This window comes from Elgaria multicarinata, chromosome 3 (assembly GCF_023053635.1).
Source record: "Elgaria multicarinata webbii isolate HBS135686 ecotype San Diego chromosome 3, rElgMul1.1.pri, whole genome shotgun sequence".
NCBI lineage: Eukaryota > Metazoa > Chordata > Lepidosauria > Squamata > Anguidae > Elgaria > Elgaria multicarinata.
In genome coordinates, this window is record NC_086173.1 from 8337898 (window position 1) to 8360290 (window position 22393).

General features: G+C 43.5%; 1 protein-coding gene across 4 annotated transcripts in view; it reads right to left on the reverse strand.

Moving 5' to 3' along the window:
* The window catches only part of LRP1 (LDL receptor related protein 1), a 360219-nt gene that overhangs the window by 279891 nt on the left and 57935 nt on the right, over positions 1–22393 (reverse strand). For 2 of the 4 annotated variants that reach the window (XM_063119221.1, XM_063119220.1), the window contains exon 3: positions 11095–11181. The exons of the other annotated variants lie outside the window; for them this stretch is intronic. In XM_063119221.1, the coding sequence (XP_062975291.1) occupies positions 11095–11181 (87 nt within the window). The remainder of the gene's footprint in view (positions 1–11094; positions 11182–22393) is intronic. 4 annotated transcript variants of the gene reach the window in all.

Genomic DNA, 22393 nt, shown 5'->3' on the forward strand with positions numbered 1-22393 from the left:
TTGTGATATGCATTCTGCCATTCCACCTCATTAGAGCACAAGAGAAGTTCCAGTGTATAAAGATTGTTTTTATTTTGAAAAACTATTCAATTTCCTGCCTTGAGCGTTTCAGAGTGAAGCTTGACATTTTAAATCGGCACCATGAGGGAGGGATAAGCTGTCTCACCTAGAACACTCAGTAAATTGCCTTAAGCAGTCAGACATTATGGAAATAAGTATTTACACGTTTGAATCTAACCATGCTGAGATATAAAGACCCTAAATAGCACATCAGACACAGCGGGTTCTCCCTTAGGAGTATCAAGAGGGCCAAACTGCAAGATGGGCGTTTTGGTAGCATCAAACAAACCCAGAAAGGAACTAAGTATCCCCAGCTAAGTTTCGGACAGTCTCGCTTTGCCTTGCGCCAATCTCCTTTTCAATCTCTTCCTCTCCCTTTCTTTTGACTGAGAGTTAAGGGCGGATGTTTGGCTCTGACTTCTGCAAAGGAAACAGCACTGGCAATAAATATGGATAGGAATGAGGCTGATGTGAAAAACAGATGTTTCTGGAGGCGACACGAATACGGCGCCTTTTCTGGATCATGCCCTCCTAAACTCTTCCCCAAGGCCAGAGCAGAGCAGAGAAGCAGAGAAACTTCCACTCCAATCTACCCCTGCTAGTCCCTCCATTCCCTATTCCACCAGCCTCCTAGCATTAGGTTGGCTGGCCAGGAAGGGAGTGGCTATTCCTAAAAATGACACAACTAAGACCTTAACTAGATGGGGCAAAATCCCAGGGCGATCCCTGGGATCGTCCCTGTGTGTCCACATGACACACAGGGGATCCCGGAATCAAGGAGGGATCATCCCTCCCTTGCCACGGGATCGCACCCTCCCCTTTAGGCCCGAACGTGTGTGCGGGCATCAGTTTGTCCCGGTTCCTTGCGGTTACTCGCGAAGAGCCAGGCCCCTTGCAAGCACTGCGCCCATCGTTAGTGGGGTGGGGGGAGCAGGGGAATTTTTTTTTAAAAAAACCCCACCTTATCTTTTGCGCACGAGCGCTCCTGTGCATCTTCTCCTTTAAGAAAAACAAAACAAAATGGCGGGCGCACCACCTCTCCCTCTAAGGTCATCGTGCGCCGCATGTGAACAGGGGAAGATCTCATGATAAAAATATCGTGAGATCTTCACCCCTCCGTCCCGCTAGACTGGCAGGTCTAGCTAAGGCCTACATGACAAATCCACAGTCACGCCTCTGCAGAAGATACAGGTCACACCACCTGCCATTATCTCCCCCCCACCCCCCGGTCCCATTCCACTACACATGCCAGGCATAGAGCGGTGCCCCTGCCACAGGGCAAGGGAGCTATGCTTATGCATAGGAAACAGCACTGGCAATAAATAAGGATAGGAATGAGCTTGATTTGTAAAACAGATGTTAGTAGAGGAGAAAGAAGAAATAAATCCATATGGCATTCATTATGGAGTTCCCCCCTCCTGCCCCATTCTCCCCTTTCTTGTGATGCGAGTTCATATGACTCTGCCAAAAAAATAAAACCCCTCTCCAAAAATGCCTCTCTCAAATACCTTAGGATTATAGATCTTATGCTAATTTCTATATCAGTTTTCAGAAAACTGAATTGAAAGTTATTGGAATCATTCTAAGAGTGATTCTACCATCTGAGTTAGGCAGGAAATGACAAATGCTTTATTTATCGGGGTGAGGCCATCAACGGGTGTTTTGCAAAGACAGGCGGCGGGGCGAAGGGAGCTTAGCTAGGTCTGGAATAATATTTCAAAGTTCTCAGCCAACCATCAACATTTTTTAGCAGCCAACATCTAATTTTTGGGCACTAACTCTGCCCAGAGCTGAAATATTTTGAATTCTTCAGTTGCCAGAAACCATAGGTTTCTGGGACATTTCCAGCCCATCATAAACTTTCTGATAACAGAAAGTGAACGACAAGGGAGACATTCCTCAAATGTCTTGGGTTTTGCCTTTCAGTGGTCTCTGCTTATTGCTGTCTGCATGGTACATCCTGCCACACATGTTGCTCATACGAAAAGGCGAGATGCTTTTGGTTAACACACCTCCCGGTGACATGACTATAGAAAATGTCCCTTTGTAGCGGTGATAGCCTGCACAAAGCAAAGAGCACCAAACAGGCATAAATGACTAGACTTTTGAAAATGCAAAGCCACCTCATGTCCTCACACTGCGCAAGATAAATAATTGATCTGACCCATTATGACTACTCTTATGTTCCAAGAATATAAATCATCCCTTGCTTGGAACTGCCTCCCAGAACACTTGCGTGACACCATGTCTCTTCCTTGAAGTCTTCTAAAAAAACACCTTTTCTATGAAGCCTTTGGCACAACTCCCTGGTCCTTATGCTCTATTAAAAGCACAATCTACTTGATCTTTCTGGTCTCTGCAATCTGGCCTATATTCAACAACTCCACCATGAAAGGATCGCAAAAAGAGTGCCAAAATTGCATTCAGCTATGTGGATTGAGAAAGAGAAGAAAAGGAACTTTGTCCAAACACATGGCTGGGAAATTCTAACTTCCATCTCAGATTTGAATAATATGCCCATGGATACCTTCTAGGGATCTATAGGTTTCCCAACCAAATATGCATGGCAGAATAACAGGACCATAAAAACTTTAAGAATAAAAATCAAGTCTTCTGATTCCACAGCGATTTACTCTGTCACTGAGTTCAGACAACCCACAATGGTTTATTTTTCTCGCTATTCCCATGGTGGGTTAGTGTGTCGCCTAAGGGGAATTTCTGCCACCCTCAATGGCTTATTTGCCCAAAATAAGCCACCCTGATAACCCACGGTATGCCGTAACTGGGAGACCTACAGGGGAAGGAGGGGAAAGAGAGAAATCTATGCAGCGTAACTCATTTGTCTGTTGATATGATGGGGCACAATAGACTATTTGCAAAATAAGCTATTGTGAGTAACTTAGAAGACACCATGGCTTAACGTGATGCGTGAACCCACACTGTGTGTGCGTGTCCCTGTTCCCCTTCTCCCATTTTATTTAATATATATTTGTTCAGCATTTTGCTTTTAAAGAACTCATTGCAATGTGTTAACCTTACAACAACCCTGTGAAGTAGGCTAGGCTAGGAGATACTGACCTGCCAAGGCCACCCTATTGAGATTTATAGTTGAGTGGGAATTTGAACCTGAGATTTAAACTAGATGACACAGTCATGTGTTTGGAATTCCTTTTTAACACTAAAAATAGCTTCAGGAAACTGTGGCCCTTTCTACACCTAAGGATTATCCAAGAAAATGGAGGGATCGTCCCTGCCTGCTCCCAGGATCTCCTGTGTGTCATTTGCATGCACAGAGATGATCCTGGGAAGATCCCAGGGGTGGGGGGGAGGCAGGTGTAGAAATGGCCCATGATTAAGTAGAGGAAGGGGCTTCTTTGGTTAAAAAAACGTTGTTGCACTCAACGCAGCAAAATGGTGAAAGCTTCAAGGTCTGGTAAGAGAAAAAATATATATGCACGAGAAATCTTGGAGTAAACACTGACAAATATCATTATGGAAAAGCGTTAAAATGGCTGAATGTAAGATACCTGTGCACTTTTTGAATTAGTTGGCCTTTATAATAATTGTACTGGTGCCTTTCAACAGACTAGCTAAAATGCACATCAAGTGGAAATGTGACTGAACTGCTAAGGGGAAAAACATTATTTCAATCACGTCTCATGGGATATAAATGCTAGAAAGATGCAAAGGCAGTTTAACAGACACTAAGCATAGACGAAACCAGAGATGAGATTGCTCTATTTTTTTTTTCAAATCCAGTTTTTAATAGCCTTTAAATAACATTGGATTTAATCCCATTGATTTTCAAATGGAAAGGATAGCTACCATTTTTGTTGTATTGATAGATAACATTGCTCTGTTTTTGTTTTTGTTTTTTTTTAGCATTAGGAAGAACTGTAGGCATTTTTCATTATTGTTTTTCCCCCTGTTCATTCACTTGAACCTCGTAACAAAACCTATGGGGAGAAATACATGCTTCTATTTAACCTTGAGAGAGAAAAATGATGTTCCCTTCTTTGTTGCATCTTCATTCACTCTCTTATCGCTTTAAAAAGATTGATCTTCATAATTCAGGACAAAGGTACAAAATTACCATTTCAGTACTAAGAAACCAGAATGAATAAGAGGCATACCTACACTCAAGGTTGAGTATGGGTGAAGCACGATTTGTCATTTAACCATGGGTGGTTGCTGAATCGCAGGTTGTTTTACTGTGTAAAGCCTGTTGTGGTAACAATATCCACAAAGAGAACCGATAGTTTGCTGTTGGGTTATAAACTGTAGGTTGCTCATGATTAAGAAACTATGGTTTCTTAGCGCATCTGGCTACAACAACCCATGATTCAATAACCACCCATGGTTCAAAGATAAACTATTCTTAACCCATACTCAACATTTTGTGAACTCAGCCACTCTGAAATAGTACAGTCAAGAAGCACTCCAAAATGTAGTAACAGCAAATATAGTGCTTAAGCACAACTCTCTGTCCACATTTGGGGTGCCTCCTGCTTGATTATGAAACCAGGGAATTGTTTGGCTTACTTCTGGTCCTATCAACTGCAAAAAGAAACATACCAACTTATGCCAACTTATCTCCCCTGAGCTCAGTACTGCAGCTTGGGTCTTAAGATTCTTCATCTTGAAATGGACCGAAAAGCCTTGCATTGGGACCACAAGTAGTAAGAGCTATGTTGTAACTATGGTGATTGTGGAGCAGAGAGGCTGATGCATAGGCTGAGTTCAGACGACATGCTAATCAATGGTTGTTTCCCATTCTGCTCCCATTACCCATCCACCCCCAGTTGATTAGCGTGTCGTCCGAATTCAGTCACAATGTAAAACTGTGGTTCTCGATCAGTTGCTGAGGCATCACACCTCAATCACAACCAGCAATAATGAGAAGAGAAGGGATATTTTGGGGAAGCTTCTCAAGAAGAGTCTCTTGCAGGTAAGGGGTAGAAATTTGTCACGGGGGGGGGGGGGTATAACTGGGGGACTATAGATCAAGGCCAAAGTTACAAAGTTAGAATGTAAACCATATGGCAGGGTGTTTTGTATTTTGTTTTATTTTGTTCTGTACAGCAGCGGTCCCCAGCCTTTTTGGCACCAGGGACCGGTTTCATGGAAGACAATTTTTCCATGGACCGGGGGGGGGGGGGGGGTTGAGGGGATGGTTTGGGGAAGCCACGCCCACCCACCCACTCCAGCGTCCTGGCTTCACTTCGGCTGGGTGGGCGCCCAGCCGAAGCGGAGCCAGGACACTGGGGCGGGCGGGCGGCTTCGGAACGGTGCGCCTGGAAGTCGCTCTGCCAGAGTGGCTTCCAGCTGGGCGCGCCATTCTGAAGCCGCCCCACCCCAGTGTCCTGGCTTCGCTTGGGCTGGGCAGGCAAGATGGCACCCCGTGCCCAGGTACGCGGAGGTGGGAGTGGGTCGGTGAAAGCAGCTCACCTGCACGGCCTGGTTCCTAACAGGCCATGGACTGGTACCGGTACCGGTCCATGGCCTGGGGTTGGGGACTCCTGCTGTACAGCACCATGAAAGTTGATGGTGCTATATAAATATTATTATTAATAATAATACAGCTAGAGGCTACCCAACAGCTCCAGAGAGGAAGCAGAAGGCTTCAAGACTAAAGAAACTAAAAATTGCTGGGTAAGGATATCGGTTGTGTGTTAAAATGAGAGAAAGGAGGAACCAAACTAAATTTCTTTGTTAAAGCTACAAAATGCATCCAATCCTAACTCAAACAGAGCTTATCACTAGGACATTGTTTGAAAACATTAAAAACACATACCACAAAATTACTCTGTTAATCAATATGGGAGTTCGCATAGAGGAGGGGAATTCTCTTGGATCAATGAGCTAGGTTTTCCTTGCCATTTCAGATTCTGCGTCCTTATATATATCCAGCCTTAAACAAATATTTTACTACTAAATGCTTAAGAAGCTAATAGGAAAGGAGCAAAAATAAACACAAACATGCAAGCTACATACAAAAAGTTCAGAAACGGGAAGAAACCTCTCTTTTAAAATGCAAGGATAAAAAATTTAACTACTCAAGCACATTTTTGCAACTCTATGGTGCCTATGATTTCTGAAAGAGAATGTTAAAAGTGGCATTACTCCAATCTGGCGTTCTGCTTTCATGAATGACATGTCTGTTAGCTACTCAGTTTTAGATCCAGTTGCAAAAAGCCACAGGTATTTGCTGTCCGTAATTTATTTCATTGGGGGTGGGGTGGGGGGTAGCAGTAGGTCACTTACAACATAAATATTTACTTTAAAAATACATACTCTTCTCCACCCCCGCCCTCCCCCACATTAAGGTGCACACGCCCCACCAGCACACTTTCAGGCCATTCTCTCGTGCTTCTAAGCCCCGCCGTATATTCAATGTGCCAAGAAAATGCTGAGAACAAGAAACCGCCCTGCTTTACAGGCATGAAATATTAAAAACAGAAGCAAAGGACAACACACATACGTCTGCAGATGAACAAAGTAAAAGGGGGGGCATACAAACCGTTTGAGGGGAAGGTAAGATGAGACGCTGTTTTGTTTTTAAATCATAAGTTTGGGAAAAAAGGTGTTGGCATCAATTTAAACCAGTGCCCTCCCCACAGATGTTGCTGGACTGTGTCCTCACCTTGGCAATAGCTAGACAGGGCGATATCCTGGGGCGATGCCTGGTATCGTTCCAGTGTGTTCTCATGACACACACAGGGGATCCCGGGATCAGGGAAGGATGATCCCTCCCTTGCCCTGGGATCTCACCCTGCCCTTTGAGCCTGGTTTTTCCACGGTCCCAGGCTGATCACGAGACCGTGGAACGTGTGGCCGGGTGTCACGGTTTGTCCCTGCTCCTTGCGGTTACTCGCGAGGAACCAGGAACTGCGCATGAGCCACAGAGCTTCTCAGGAGCTGTGCGCCCATCGAGGGTGGGGTGAGGAAAGCGGGGAAATTATTATTATTTTAAAAAACCATACCTTTAAGCGCACAAGCGCATCTTCTGTTTGTTTTTAAAAAAGAAAATGGTGGCCACAATGTCCTCCTCCTCTGAGGTCATTGTGCGCTGCGTTTAAACAGAGGGGGGAATCTCGCGATAAAAATATCGTGAGATCTTCACCCCTCCGTTGCGCAATACCAGGTAGGTCTAGCTGAGGCCCTTAATTCAGTTACAATTCCAACTACAATCAGTGTGCGCTCCAGGTTTATGAGGGCTCTTGAGCGAGACGCCCTCCGCGGGCTCAGTGATTCTACCTTCCCACCACCACTGTCACCAACTGCTCTTGCTCCTCCTCCTCTCTCATCACTGTTACCACTTGCTTGCTTGACTGGCAGGGAACGAGTGAGCAAGTAAGTAGTCGGGGATATTTTGCAAAGAGCAGGGTAAAAAAAATATCCTTAATAGCTACACAAAGGGATTTGAATAATTTAATTCCAAAATCCACGCTGTAAAGGAGAATTTTTTTGTGCAAGGCATATCCAGTAATCTTGCAATGCCTGCTGTGGCTGCATGGTTCCCCTTCGACAGGATAACTGTATCTAAAATGCATTTATACTTATATATCTATGCTTACACGGGGTTCCTGGTGGTCTCATTCATGGGACTGATCATGTCCACACCAATTTAGCATATGCTCTGCTGTTGTATTTAGGCTAGTTCCAAACCATTCATTGGGCCATGGGTAATTGTATTTTAGGCTGCCAAAACTCAAACTCTTAATTATACAATACAACTAATTAGGTGACTTGAATATAAAACAGTTGCTCATTAAGGACTCTGATCTGTCCTGCTGAAATAAAAGAATTTGCTGTTTCTTAGCTCATGCTTGGTTTCTAAAGTTTTGAGGGAGTGAGGCCTGACACTCGTCAGCTGTGTCCACACCAAATCTCAGTCTCATGTTCCTTTCAAGCTGGGAAGCACAACCATGTTTTTGCTTTCTTTTAAATTCTCAGGACAGTGACAGGGCAGTTTCCATTTCACAGCAACAAATGATGGGTTACTTAACCCAGTTTGCCTGAACATACTTCCTGCGTTAGCCAGTTCCATTTACTGTAAAGAATCTTCTATTGGCACGATCAAAGGTTGACAGTGTAAGGCTAGTTGGGATTGTTTAGCCCCTAAACAATCCAGTGGGCCAGGTTTGCACATCACACTGAAATTCTCCAATTATGCTGACTGGACGTTGTTTAGAGTAAATGGAAGTGGCTCACACACAGTGCGTGTCCCTGTAAATCAAAGGTTAAATAACCCACTACTTGGTGCCATGATGTGTGAACCAGGTCATCGCCTTCATGAAGTGCCAATACCAGCCTCTGACAGGATTAGATTACTTGCCCCTTCCCCATCTAAATGATCTGATCAATTAGTTATTATTAATTTTATTTATTTGTAGCATTTATATACCTCTGAATACAGTAAAATCACTCAGCATTTCACAGTATTAAAAACACAATACCAAAATTGTATTAATTACAATTGTATTAATATTAATACAATATTACAAAGTAAATTTACTTAGAGCCCAGGAAAAGGCTGGGTGAACAAGTGTGTTTTCAGAAAGATGTCTCATTTTCTACCATCTTCAGCCTACTTACATGGGAGTGCCTATTTTGGCAGAGTATCTCCCTCTGGGATTTACTAACTGCTTAAATGTTTTTTAAATCACTTTCTTCGCTATGTTTCAAAAAACAAGCTTTTTGTCCTGACCAAAAGCCATCACAAATGTCAATGTGGCTTGTTGCCAAAACATGCCCCGTAGTCCAACAGAGAGCAACAGGCGCTAAGAAGCGTCTTCAGATTCCGGTGCACTAGCACTTGTTTCTCCGTGAGCCCCTGCCAAAGGAAGTGAGGCAGGTGGCTACTAGGAGGAGGGCTTTCTCCGCTGTGGCACCCCGGCTGTAGAATGACCTCCCCAGAGAGATCCGGCTGACACAAACACTGTACTCCTTTCGTCACCAGCTGAAGACCTTTTTATTCTCTCAGTATTTTAACACTTAATTTTAACTTAAATTTAAATTTTACTGTTCTAACTCTGTATTTTAATCTTATATCAATTTTTGCTGCGTGGTTTTATCCTGATTGTGCTTTTTATACTGTATTTTGTATTTATCTTTTTAAACTGTTGGTTGTTTTATTATGGTTTTAATTTCTGTGAACCGCCCAGAGAGCTTCGGCTATTGGGCGGTATAAAAATGTAATAAATAAAAATAAATAAATAAAACACTGTGGGCAGCTTGTCCTTGATCATGCCCTGTCTGACCTGTGATGGTTGGGACACCGAGCACAAATCTCCAATACAACTTCATAGCTACAACATTACACCCATGCAAGGAACCTAACCCCACACTAGTAGAAAATGAAGGCAATGACAATATAGAAATGACAACATAGAACAGCAGTGAACAACCATTAAAAAGGAACACTAGCCTAAAGTTCTTTTGTGGGATTAGGAGCAGTAGTCCCACAAAATAAGAGCAACCATGTAACACATAGGTTCACTGATTTCCAGATTACCTGACTCTAGACACTAATATCTACTAGAAGGCAACAGGGTGCAAGGCCAAAATACCCCACACAGGAAAGCAAGGTTGGGGCATAACTTGGAGGAAAGAAACAGGCAACCTCCAACACAATTCCTAACATCCATTCACCAACCATCGCAGTGGGGGAAGGAGCCATCATGACTGTTGCCCCCACCCCCATGCGTGTGACCACCATTTGCATTATTCCCACGCTGCAGCGCAGATTGGCATGTCGTCCAAACCCAGCATGTGGCGGAGGTGGGGCATGTTGTACCCACCCTACAACTTCTACTACAAGTCGTGGGTTGTAGGGTGGGTACAAGCCCCTCTCCGCAGCACGCACAGGGGCTGGGGGAGCACCCATGTTAGCTTCTTCCCTCACTGTAATCGTCTGAACCCAGTCAGTCACACACACCCAGGTAAGCATTCTTAGTTGTTGTTTTTAAAAAAGTTGGCAGCATGACACACAGAAACAGGTGCTCGTAAAAACGAAAGATGAGTTTTACAAGACCCCAAATTCTTATGCAGCTTGGATCAAAATCCAAGCTGCAGAAGAATTCCCAGTTTCCCAACACCTTCCCTGTCCCCAAAAGCCATCCCCTACCAGCCCTAACTCTGCAAACACACTATCCCATTCCCTTTAACTGGATGCTGCAGAAGCATTCCAAGGCACGTGGTAAGAAAGGTCAGAAGAGGGAGTGTTTTTTCCCCCCTTTCCTCTACAGGTCAGCCTGACTCTTGACATACTGGTAATAGCATGCTGAGGTGCACAGGACCTTGAGAGATGCAGTTCTCCTGCAGGCTACAGCCCTCAGGGCAACTGCATCTCCCAGAGTCACCTGGACCCCCAGCATACCTTTTCCCTTCATGCCAGGGGTTAGGGCAGCCTCCCCCAACCTGGTGTTCCTCCAGATGTTTTAGACTACAGCTCCCAGTTTTCCTGACCATTAGCCAAGCTAGCTGGAGATTATGGAAATTTAAGTCCAAAACATCTGGAGGGCAACAAGTTGGGAAAGTCTGGGCTAGGCCAACAAAGAGAGAGGGAGGGAAGGAAGGAAGGAGAAAAATCTAGCCCTCTTCTCATCTTGCTACTTGTCTTTCCTGCTGCTCCTGCTAAAGGTGAAAGAAAGGAAGGGGGTGATTAGGGAGTTGGAGATCCAATGGCAAAGACAGGCCGATAATATTTCCAAGCCCTCAAATTGCCTCAGAAAATAATTATCTAAGGTCTTCCAATTTTTTAGTGAAGGATCTCAAAAAGAATAATTCTAAATTAATCCAATGCTTCAGATGGCTCACAAATCTTTAATGAGTACACAGCATCCCTTTTGGCCCATTCTAGATAAACTACTGAACAAGCTTCCGCCATTGCAAACTGTAGCACAGCAGCAGCCATCTTAAGGGAGGCCCACAAGATGAAGCTGCTGATCAAACAGCACTAACAGAACCAAGCAATACTGAGTTAGAGGGGCACAAATCTGAGGAAGAGAAGGGCAGTAGCAAGAATCTTACACAATATTTGTGAGGTAGAGCGCTCCAAGGCTTGTTCCCCAATCTTTGGAAGTGGTGCAACATAGACATCAACCTCCTCAGTTAATGCTGTAAAAAATAAAAAGGGGAGAGGAGGGGAAATTAAAATCCTAATTCCAAAGGTTCGACTTTATCTTTGGATGGAAAACAACAGGTAGCAGAGGACAACAGCACGAAGTTGTTTTATAGCAGGTTCTGAAAGTACATCTCTGAAAAAGAATTCTATAAAACGAATGATATATTTTGAGAAGCTTACTAAAAACCATCACGCTGAGATGTCAGCACCTACATTATATTTCAACAGATGCAAAGTGTTCAGTCTCTCTTTTATATAGAAACACACACACCCCAATTCTTACAATAGTTCTTTTAAACAGAACCATACACATTCAAAGAAGCCAATCACCAAGTTAGATAACTTGGGTATTTATTTAATGCCCCCCCATCCTGTATTATCCAAGACAGCTAACAAAAATAACTTGAAACATTAAAAAAATACAGCAATGAAATGACTGAGGTATCAAATGAAAAATAGTTAAATAAAAAGTCAGCAACGTAGTAACCTAATGCTTAAAACAACTTTATACAACTTCCTTGGCCAAAGTTTGACCAAATGAAACCATTTAAACTTGCTGCAGAAAGGAGAGAAAGGTGTGCACCAAGAGAACATCCCTAGGGAAGGAATTTCACACCATGGGGCAGCCCCACTGAAAAGGCTTCCTCCTAGTCACCACCACATCTGATCTGTGGTGGCTAATGCCCCCTGGCAAAGACCCCAGCAAGTAGGCAGGTTCATATGAGAGAAGGCAGTCCATGAAGTACCCCGGTCCAAGAACATTTACTTTATTAGATTCTTTATTCCCCCTGTAACATTTGCAACAGCCTTTCCCAACCTGGTGCCCTCCAGATGTTTTGAACAACACTCATCAGCCCCAGCCAGCATGGCCAATGGTCAGCAATGATGGGAGCTCTAGTTCAAAAATATCTGGAGGGCATCAGGTTGGGGAAGCTGAGATGCAAATTAAAAGTGTAATCTGGTTGCTGTGGCATCCACCAATCATATTCCTAAACTTACAAAGTATTATCGTCAAAGCTGCTTTGAATTTTCTTGATGTGCTTCCAATGATCAATGTGTATATAAATACCATGCAACCTATTACATTTTAAAGTTATTTATCTTCCTTTGTTTGGATGTAAAATGTCATTTCTACTATATCAAAAAAAAATTAAAAATGTTTTTAAAAGTTAGTTTGAATCAGAACATTCATATAAAAACAGTTTCTTTAAAACTGTAAGAGATACTTTTAAAACCTATTTTAAAAGGTTACTTTCCCCCACCTGGCATGACAGACAGGGTTAGGAGAATCATGAATAGTCAAAGATTTTATTCACTTCCAAGTTACAGTATCAGAAAACACTCCTTCCCACCCCTTAAAAATTCAGGAAAAACTACTTTTTAAAATTGAACCTTGCAAGTTACAGTCCCAACCAACATATACCCAAATGTAAACATACACATCCCACCACACTGGACTAAGGAGGAAGCTTGTAAGTCAAGGTGAGGGAGACAGTCTGGAGGATGCCATGGCTGGAGAGAACATCCAAGTGTAGAAGTAATGTTAGTGATCCTCCTCTCTAATGTTCAATTATGGGTTATAAAATATGTTACTGACCTGCTAGAAACTCCTTCTCTTTCCCTTCTGAATGCTGCTCCTCCTTTCTCCATCTCTAGCAATCTTAATGTAAGGATTTCATTTCCATCCTTTAAACCAGGGCCGTAAATTAAAGTGGAAGGGAAAAGGTCTTCCAAATATTACCACTCAGGCCGTACTAAAGACTTTCCATTATATTTGTTTGCAACTAGACAATAAGGATCTGGGCGATATTACTCTTTTAAATCAATTACCTGCACTAAAGCAACTAATCCACGGGTTCTCAACAAGGAGGGAATTCCACCCCAGGGGGGAATTTTAGGGTTCCAGGGGGAGAATTGGAACCACTATTCAGCAACGTATGCTGTCCTGTAGATTATGTCTTCCTACACATGTTATTAAAAACGTCCCAGAAAAGTGTCATGTCGTCTGCAAAAGCCAGGCCTTTGCTCTCTTTTCCCTCCCTCCCTCGCAATCTTAGAAGTTTCAGGCTTCCCATTTAAAGGGGCAACGCAAAGCATGGGAGCTGAGAATGTAAAAGGGGCCACACTTTGCATGGCCCCTTTAAATGGGACTAATATATATTAAAAAAAATTCAATATTATATGCATATTATTTGGAATGCACCTTTTGAGTTAGACTATCTTGGGAAGGGGGGAATTATATTCTGAACAATGGTGAAAGGGGGGAATGGAGCAAAAAAGGTTGAGAACCACTGAACTAATCGGAACAAGGTACCCAAGATTTGCACAAACACAATTCTGCAAAAGCTTCAGGAAGAGAGATCTAAACCACTGGAAAACACTGGGAGAAGCCCAGGAAAGGTTGCTTCTCTGGGTAGAATGTCTGTTCTTCATTACATAAAAAAAATTAAAAAAAAATAAAGACAGGGGATGTCTTTTAAAAAAGAAGCTGTACTGCATAAAATACAAACCTGGCATGTAAAACTTCTATTAAGATGTGGGGAAAGGGCAGGAAAGTCAGGGTTTGTGGGGTGGGGGGAGAGAATCTAGGCAAATCCCTTAAACTCTGAATATTTTTGATATGGGGACAAGGAATGAGAAGTTAATAGTTATGTTCAAAGTGAAAGGGTGCTTCCAGGAGGTTTCATTATGCAACTGGCATGGTTCATTCATGGAATTTTATTGGGCTGGTTTTTTTCCAGATGTCATCTTCCATTTGTTTTCCCAGCACTTCTTCTGTCTTTTCCCATTAAGGAGGAAAAGCTGAAATAGCTGCACAATACCTTTTAATTGGTAGCACTTGGGACCATCCATCTAGAAGCACCCAAAGGGAGACTAATCAGTGTGTGAAATAGCAGACAAAGGCCCATGCTAAACGTGGTCCTCCTTAAATTTAAAGGGGAGAAAAAACATGATGCTCTTCAAAGCTCCAAGTGGACCCCAGACTCTTAGCTTAAAAAACAGATAGCCCATTTCAAAAGAGGAGACAGCCAACCTAAGCATCCCCACAACCACCCATTTCATCAAGAGCTGTCAAGTGCTAAGGTAATATAATGGACCATCAATTTTAGCAAGTGCAGTGGAGTGGCTATTCAACAGAGGTGTGAATCAGGAAATCCTCAGTTCAAATGTCGCCTTTGTAGTGAATTATTAGGCAGCCTTAGGCAAGCCATGTCGCTTAGCCTTTCATCTGCAAGAGTGGGGTTAAAATATACCTTCCTCACAGGGCTGATGTGCAGATGATTGAGATAATAGAAACAAATAGCTTTACATACTATAGATATGCTAAGTAAGTATTTTCCAATTGGGTTCACTGAAAGCCCAGTTAACAAGCTGTAATTGCCCCCATTATCACCTCTAGAATTGGGGGGGGGGAGAGAAGGCAGGCTCTCAGATCCAATTGATGTACAGTAAACCCCCATGATTCAGTTCCTATGAAGCAAGATTAGAAACATTGCCTGCCTGAAGGTAACAGCCTGGATCGCTGTTTCTACCACCACCATCAGCCCCAGAAGAAAGGGACCAAGATAAAATGTGAAGGCCTTTTAGATTCAAACCAGCATAATCAATTAACTTGGCAGAAGCGTGCTGTGGGTTCACTCGTAAGGCATCAGTCCAAATCACTCAGCTTCTATTATAATGCACTGTGAGCTGAGGGAACTGTTTCCTCGCTGGAGCCCAGCTGTCAATTAATGGGGAAGACCAGTTGCTAGCTAGACTGGGCCATTTGTCCTGAAGACAAGACCCTGACACTGCCCTAGCCGTGAGCTGTTTAAACATTTCTATCAGGGTGTAGTACGAATCCAGCTGCAAGAGAACAGGGCTCAAGTCACAAGGGAAATAATTCTGACAAGACTCGTCTCTTTTTTCCTGCCCTTTCCATCACCCAAAGAACTCATTACGAGGAGCTCTGGAAATCTGAGTGACTACAATTCGGGAGAACCAAGCAGGAATAGTGCAACAGAATATGACCTCTTCTGTTGAATCCAAGAGCTTCTGACGAATGTAGAAAATCTAACTATATAGAAAGCGGATTTTTAACCACAGGGTTACAAAGGGGAAAAATAAACACGATTGCTAAAGACATTTTAAAAAAATATACGACAAGAATTTCAGCGGAATAGGGCTTCTCTTTAACACTGCTATCGGCCATTCCCAATGGTCCCCAACCCATGTCTCTCTGCCCACTTTTTCAAACCTATTCCCAGATCTCTTTTCCAGCACATCCTGGATGGGCAACCTCCACAGGCCAGATTAGGCCCGCAGGCCGGAGGATGCTCACCCAAGCGATGTGATAATGAGTTGTGTAGAGAGAGCAGGACGCTGATGTTGTCCATGGGCTCCCAGTCAGTCACCCTTAAACTAGAACAACAACCCCCTGACTTGTGCTGGGATCCTTTCCACATGACCTGCCTATTATCAATATCTCCAGCAGTATTGGAGCCAATTTTCCACACGTCATTTCTATGGCATTGCCGCAATGAAAAAGCCTAGCAAAATGTGTGCGTTCTTCCAACAGTATCATCACCCCCTGATCCTGGCTGGGCAACAGTTACATAAGAAATATCCACTCCCCTGGCACCCACCCACAAGCCTCCAGGCCTCTACCTGTGTGGGGCCAGAACAATGCTATGGGATGAACTCATAGAAAAACAGCTCTCACACCACTGCTATAATGTGTAAAGGGTACCTAAAACAGTAAGCAACGTGCCTCACACCAGAATAGGCTTTGAGCAACATTTTTGAGGTTTGCTTCAGGAAGATTACGTTCAAGTAATTTTAATTCCTTTTAGTAGGCAACAGAAGGGATGCAATGGGGACGGTGTCTGTCATGAGCCTCCATCCTCACAGGGGGGACAGGATAGCAAGAGACGTCTAAGCACTTTCTCATCTCAGAGAAAAAGAGGAATCTGAGGCCATCTGACTTCCAACAGGAGGCAATTCAGAGGCTCGCACACGCCAGGAAGTCTGGACCTACTCTGAGAGGAATGTGCCCGCTTTCACCTCCTGCCTTGGTGCTGTACGAAACACATCAGATTTACATTTTCAAATTGGAATCAATGCTTTAAAGAAAAATTCCAAGAGCTGCGGGAAGGGGGGGGGGGAGAATTCCAACCCAGCAGTGTCCGGCCCTACTCCCACTCCAGATGGGCCTTACGAAGGATGTGGGAAAAGCTTATGAATCTGCTGCTGCCTTAATGCTGCGTAAGAAGCTGGGAGGAGGGACACCATTGCACAGCAAATGCGGCAGCTCTGCCTAGCCAAAAGGCGTTCCATAAGCAACCATACAGTTTACGGCTGATTTGCAAATTAAACATGTGCATGAAAGCTAAGGGGTTTTCTTTTCCTTTTTAACGTGTCTCTTTTGTAACTTAGTTTCAGCTGGACTTGACTGCTAACTAGCAATAAAGTAAGAAGCTCCTTACAAAGTGCCCAGCTCCATTCTGGCTCTCCAGACCCTTCCAAATAAATTAAGCTGCCAGAGGTGTCTCATTTTATTCTTATTCTAAAATGCTACCAATGTATAGCTCATTACTGGTCTCTTACATGACAGTGTCAGATTGAACATTATTGATATGAGAAGCATATGGATAATGCAGTCGGCAGGTTCAAGTGAGGAAGACTGGAAGCACAGGATATTTTTCTAGTTCTGAGAGGGCATCGGAATCTAGTGGTTGGAGCAATAGGTTGGGGACAGTGAGAAGTGCCAGGAATTTAAAGTGAGGCTCATGATGCAATCCTAGATTCACTTACTTGGGAGGAGCCCCACTGAAGTCACAGATGCTGTTTGTACGTAAAGGCAGCTAATTGTGAGTTAATTAACCCACAATTTGTCACGGGGCATGCCAGGCGTATTCTGCGGCCATTTTGAATATTTGGCCCTTGATCATGTCACCAGTGAATTGCAGCAGGAGATATTTCGTTATAAGAATTTCTGCTAACATCTTGAAGGAGGCCTGAAAATAAAAAAGGCTGAAACGTTTTGGGCGTAAAGTATTTGTCCCAGTATCTTGAGACATTTCTCTCCTTTTGGGATCATTTTGAATATTCAACACCGATTTGGCCAACTGAGGGTTGCTACATGATGTCCGAACCCAGGCATCATAAGGTTAATTATGGATTACACAACCCACAGTTAACCTAATTACTAACTGTAAGTTAACTAGGGGGGTTGAATATTCAAAAAGTCTATGGAACATGCCAAGCACATCCTTGTTGGAAATGGGCAACGATACTTGTTGGTTGGTTGGGACAGTGGGAGGTGGTGATTAAAGGGGTCTTTGTGCTCTTCTTGACTGATGCTCTCATTGGTAGATAAGGGATAATTTGATTAACCTTCCTTTACTGTCTTTATTGGGTTTTTTTTATTCTGCCCTTTTCTTCCGCTTCTATATCTTGACCACTTCCCTTCTAATTTTGCTTCTCCCTTTTTTATCTCTTTCCTCCTCGCTCTGCAATGAGATTTGTTTTTACTTCCCGAAGCTGAGATGACTACGTATGTGTGGGTTTTTTTTACTTAGAATAAAGCTTTTACTGTTTTCTTTTTTACCTTGACCATAAGTCTTAATAGACTGTTTACTGCAACTCCTGTCTGCGAACTTGTCAAACTATGCTCATATTAACCACAAATCTTGGTTTAATTAACCCATGATTTGCCAACATTACATGTGAACAGCCCCAATGTGACTTACTTCTCAGTCAACCGGCATAGAATTGCATTGTCTAGCTGTTCCAAGTTATATAAGTGTAGAGGATTATTAGAAAAAAGGGTTGTTTCTTAGAAGAGCAAATTAGAGCAAGGCCAAGCAAGGAAAACAGTACCATGGAGTTCTGATTTTTGCTCAGCTACCAATCAGGTGAGCCCGTCCTACCAAGTATCAATAGGGCTTCAGTGAATAACGACAAGAGATAAATCTTAGATTCTATTTCTGGCTTAGTTATTCCAATGGGTGAAATACACATACACAAAACAGAGGACAGCTTCAAGCAGATACTTAATGAGAAGGCGTATTCCTGAAGAACAGAAATATATTTCAACAAGAATCCTCCTTGGGGCAAAGTCTTTTGACCAAATTCTGAGGGGGCTAAGTTGACAGGGAGAGCCCAGTTCAAATCTCACCTCTGCTTGCTTACTTACTGGCTTTACAAAAAGTACCGCCATCTTTCAGACCTAATACTCCCAATCTGCAACATTGGGGATACTCATAACTAACCTATCCTATAGTGCTGTTTTAAAGATGAGGTAAGATGCTTCAAAGCAGGGCCCCAGTCAGCATGGCCAATGGTCAGGAACACTGGAAGCTGAAGTCTAAAACATCTGGGGATCTACTTTCTGCCCACACTGATTTAAATACTTTCAAGCACAATGTTAAGCTCTTTCTTGAGACATTCTTTCTAGGGGCACATCTACACGAAGGGTTTGCCCCGGGGTTGCTTCACAGTAGCAGCCATTGCGAAGCCATCTGGCGGCAAACCCTAGAAACGCCGCTCCCAAAAAATCAGGCACTTACCTTGACTTTTTTTGGCAATGGAGCCCATGGTGCCGACCGATTGGTCACCATGGGTGGCCCTGCACCTCTGGAGAAGTAAAAACAACAACAAGGGGGAGAGGGAGGAGAGGAACGGGCCATTCCCCCCTTTTAAAAAATTAATTATTATCTATATCTGCAGAGCTCCGCAGATACAGATAATAAAAATAAATGGAGGTGGGTGGGGAGGAACAGGCCGCCAGATGGAGGAGACGTGGTTCGCCCAGTCCCTCTCATGTTCTCCTCTGGCTGCCTCGTTCTTCCCCACCCCGCGTTTTATATTTTTATTATCTGTATCTGTGGAGCTCCGCAGATACAGATTATAAAATTAAAAAGGGGGGAGGAAACAGCCCCATTCCTCTACTCCCCCACCCTGCGTTTTTATTTATTTTTACTTTTCCACAGGCACGGGGCTGGAAAATTTGCACATGCCTTCCTTCCCATGCAGATGCCGGAAGAAATGCAAGTGTGGGTGCAAGGTACCTCGCAGCGCCAAAGCGCCACCGTAAAGACGGTGGCCAGGAGCTGGTCTGTCCAAGCCTAACCTTTCAGAACAGCCTTCCCCAAGCTGGTGCCCTCTAGCATGTTGGTCTACAATTCACGTCATCCCCAGCCATATTGTAGTCAAATCCATCTGGAGGGTGCAGGTTGGAGGAGGCTGCTCTGAAGAAATTGTTTAAAAAAATATTCTCTCTTTGAAAGAAAAAGCACATCAAAATTTAGTCAGCAGTTAATTTTTTAAAAAATTGACCGCAATGAATATTCTTATCAAAATACACCAGGATTTGGAATAAATCTCCTTTGGGTATCAGCTTGAGGCTTGGTATCACCTTTTGGCATCCCCCCACCTCTCTCTCTCTCTCTCTCTCTCTCTCTCACACACACACACACACACACACTTTTGCTTGTCTCTTAAAAGAATGACAAAGTGGAGATGATGCAGCTATTTATGGACTTATCTGCAAAGCCGACATTGGTTTGGGTGGAAAAGAAATCTGAGAGCTCAAATTCAGTTACCATCACGGTTTTGTCTGAGCCAAGGCTCAACTGGTCTAAGCAGTGGAGCGGATTTTCAGTTCCACTAAGTGAAGTGATAATGGCAAAGAGCACATTTCTGAACACATCAAAAGGTCACTGAACCTTTCCTTACCATCAAGTCACTACAAGAGCTGCTTGAGCTTATCTAGCTCAGTACCAACCAGGACAAAGTTCACCCAACCTCCCCCATCACTTGCTCAGCTCTTCTTGTAAAATAAACCAGTGGACCTCTGCACCCAAATCATGGACAAATGCATGATGTTTAGCTAGTTGATTAACTAAGAAGTGTGGAACACTGGATATACTGGCCACATTTGGACAATTGTCCGAGGTTACATAAACTGTGGTTTATGAAGCTAAGGATGAGCACCATGGCTACATGCTCCTCTGTTGCCTCTCCCCATTCCCATGACATTCCAGGTTTAGCATGAATGTGCTGGTTTGCATTAAGCCAGAGTGCTCTATTAAATCTGAACTAGGGAACTCTGGATTAATATTAGTTTGCAAAACCAGAAAAATAAGACAGCGTGATTTATGAAGCCTTGGACAATTGTCAAATATACCCACATTTGTGTGCTGGTTTTGAAGTCATGGGGGAGAATTAGGGTTTTGGATACTTGCTTCGTCGTGAAGCCTGCTGCTAGCCTTGGATAAGCCATTATCTCTTTAACCTAGCCAACTCACAAAATTGTTGAGGATTAAAAGAGATAAGGTATTGTAATCAGCGCTTAAGTTTGTATTGAAGTAGTCCAAGATCTCTTTTATGTGGGAGCCAAGCAACTGATTGAAGGGGATTTGGTGGGATTGTATTAAGTAGGAGGGGGTTCGCTACAGAAGAATGTGTACGAAGAAAACTGGTGTGTAGGGATGGATGGAAGAAGAAGAGAGAGGAAGAACTACAAGGGGATTGGATCAATTCACCCCCTCCACCTTTTTCTTTGGAAGCAGGGGTCCATAAATGTGGGATAGCCTAGGCAGGCAGCCAGAATTTGCAGTTCCCAGAATGTGAAAAGACGGAAGAAACAAATTCTCAGGATGCTGAACATTTTTATTTGTAAGTTGAAGAGCCCGACACGTTTCAGCCTGTATCTTTTCAAGGCCTTCTTCAGGGGGTTGTAGGAAGATATGTCTGCAAAAATCTTCTTATCAACAGAATGTCTTTCTCAGATATCAACATTCTGTTGATAAGAAGATGCAGGCTGAAATGCGTTGGGCTCTTCAACTTACAAATAAAGAAGTTCAGCATCTTGAGAATTTGTTTCTCCCTTCTTTTCACCTGATTTGGGTGCTTTTCTCTCCGTTTTTGATTCTAGTTGCCAGAATGTGACAGAGACAAGCCAAGTTCTTGCTGTTTCCCAGGCACCTTCAAAGCTCAATATGACTGAGGAGATGAGCCCCTGCCCTTCTCTGATGCTGCACTTGGCAAATCAAGATATAGTGCATACCTGGTATGCACATTTGTGGACCCCTGTTTGTATCCCTTGGAGTCTTTGTCTAATGTTGGACATGAGTCTTTCAGACAGGAGAATGTTTCCTGGCCTCCACAAGCAGAAAAATCAGGACCATTTCAGATTGCAGGCTGGGGATAGAGTACTCTCGCACATTAAACACATACACATACACACACGGCTGGATATTTTCTCCCTAGCACCCTGCCTACTATGCTAGTTTTCTACATGCAATGAATTCATCATGTAGGAAAGCACTGAAAAATGTTATCCTCCACTTGTAGTCTGAAATGGTACACACCATTTTTGTTGCGCCCCTTCTGGAGGAGTCTTCTTCAGAGGATGCCCTGGAGTCTCCCAGGCCAAACGTCACAGAGGATCTGCAAGGGATCTTCAGGCAGATCAGGAGGATCCTGGGCTCTCAGGGGAGACAGCCTTCATACCTTACACAAGGCATAGTTAGCCATTTCTCAGACTCAGTCAGACACTGAGTAGCTACCTAGCCTCAGGGAGCACCTAAGGGTAGGGTGACCATATGAAAAGGAGGACAGGGCTCCCATATCTTTAACAGTTGTATAGAAAAGGGAATTTCAGCAGGTGTCATTTGTTTATATGGACAACCTGGTGAAATTCCCTCTTCATCACCACAGTGAAAGCTGCAGGAGCTATACTAGAGTGACCAGATTTAAAAGAGGGCAGGGCACCTGTAGCTTTTACTGTTGTGATGAAGAGGGGATTTCACCAGGTTCTGGATATATACAAATGACACCTGCTGAAATTCCCTTTTCAATACAGCTGTTAAAGATACAGGAGCCCTGTCCTCCTTTTCATATGGTCACCCTAACCTAAGGGTTCAGGCTTTGCTGGCTGCCAGACACAGAAGTGTTGGCCTAAGGAATAGGGATTCCTCATGAGTACATATATACATCCACTACTCATGAGTAGACCATTCTTCAGGCGACACAGATGCCATGCAGCTGTTCTCTGGGTGGGGCTCTGAAGGCTCAGGCTTAAAAGCCTTCTGGACACCAAACGCTTGCCTAATAACCTGGCTCTTCTCCAGAGCTCAGACTGCCTATTGACTTGCCTTTGATAATGACCCATGCTAAATCTCTGGCACTCTGTTCCCACACCATTGGCAATTTTACCAA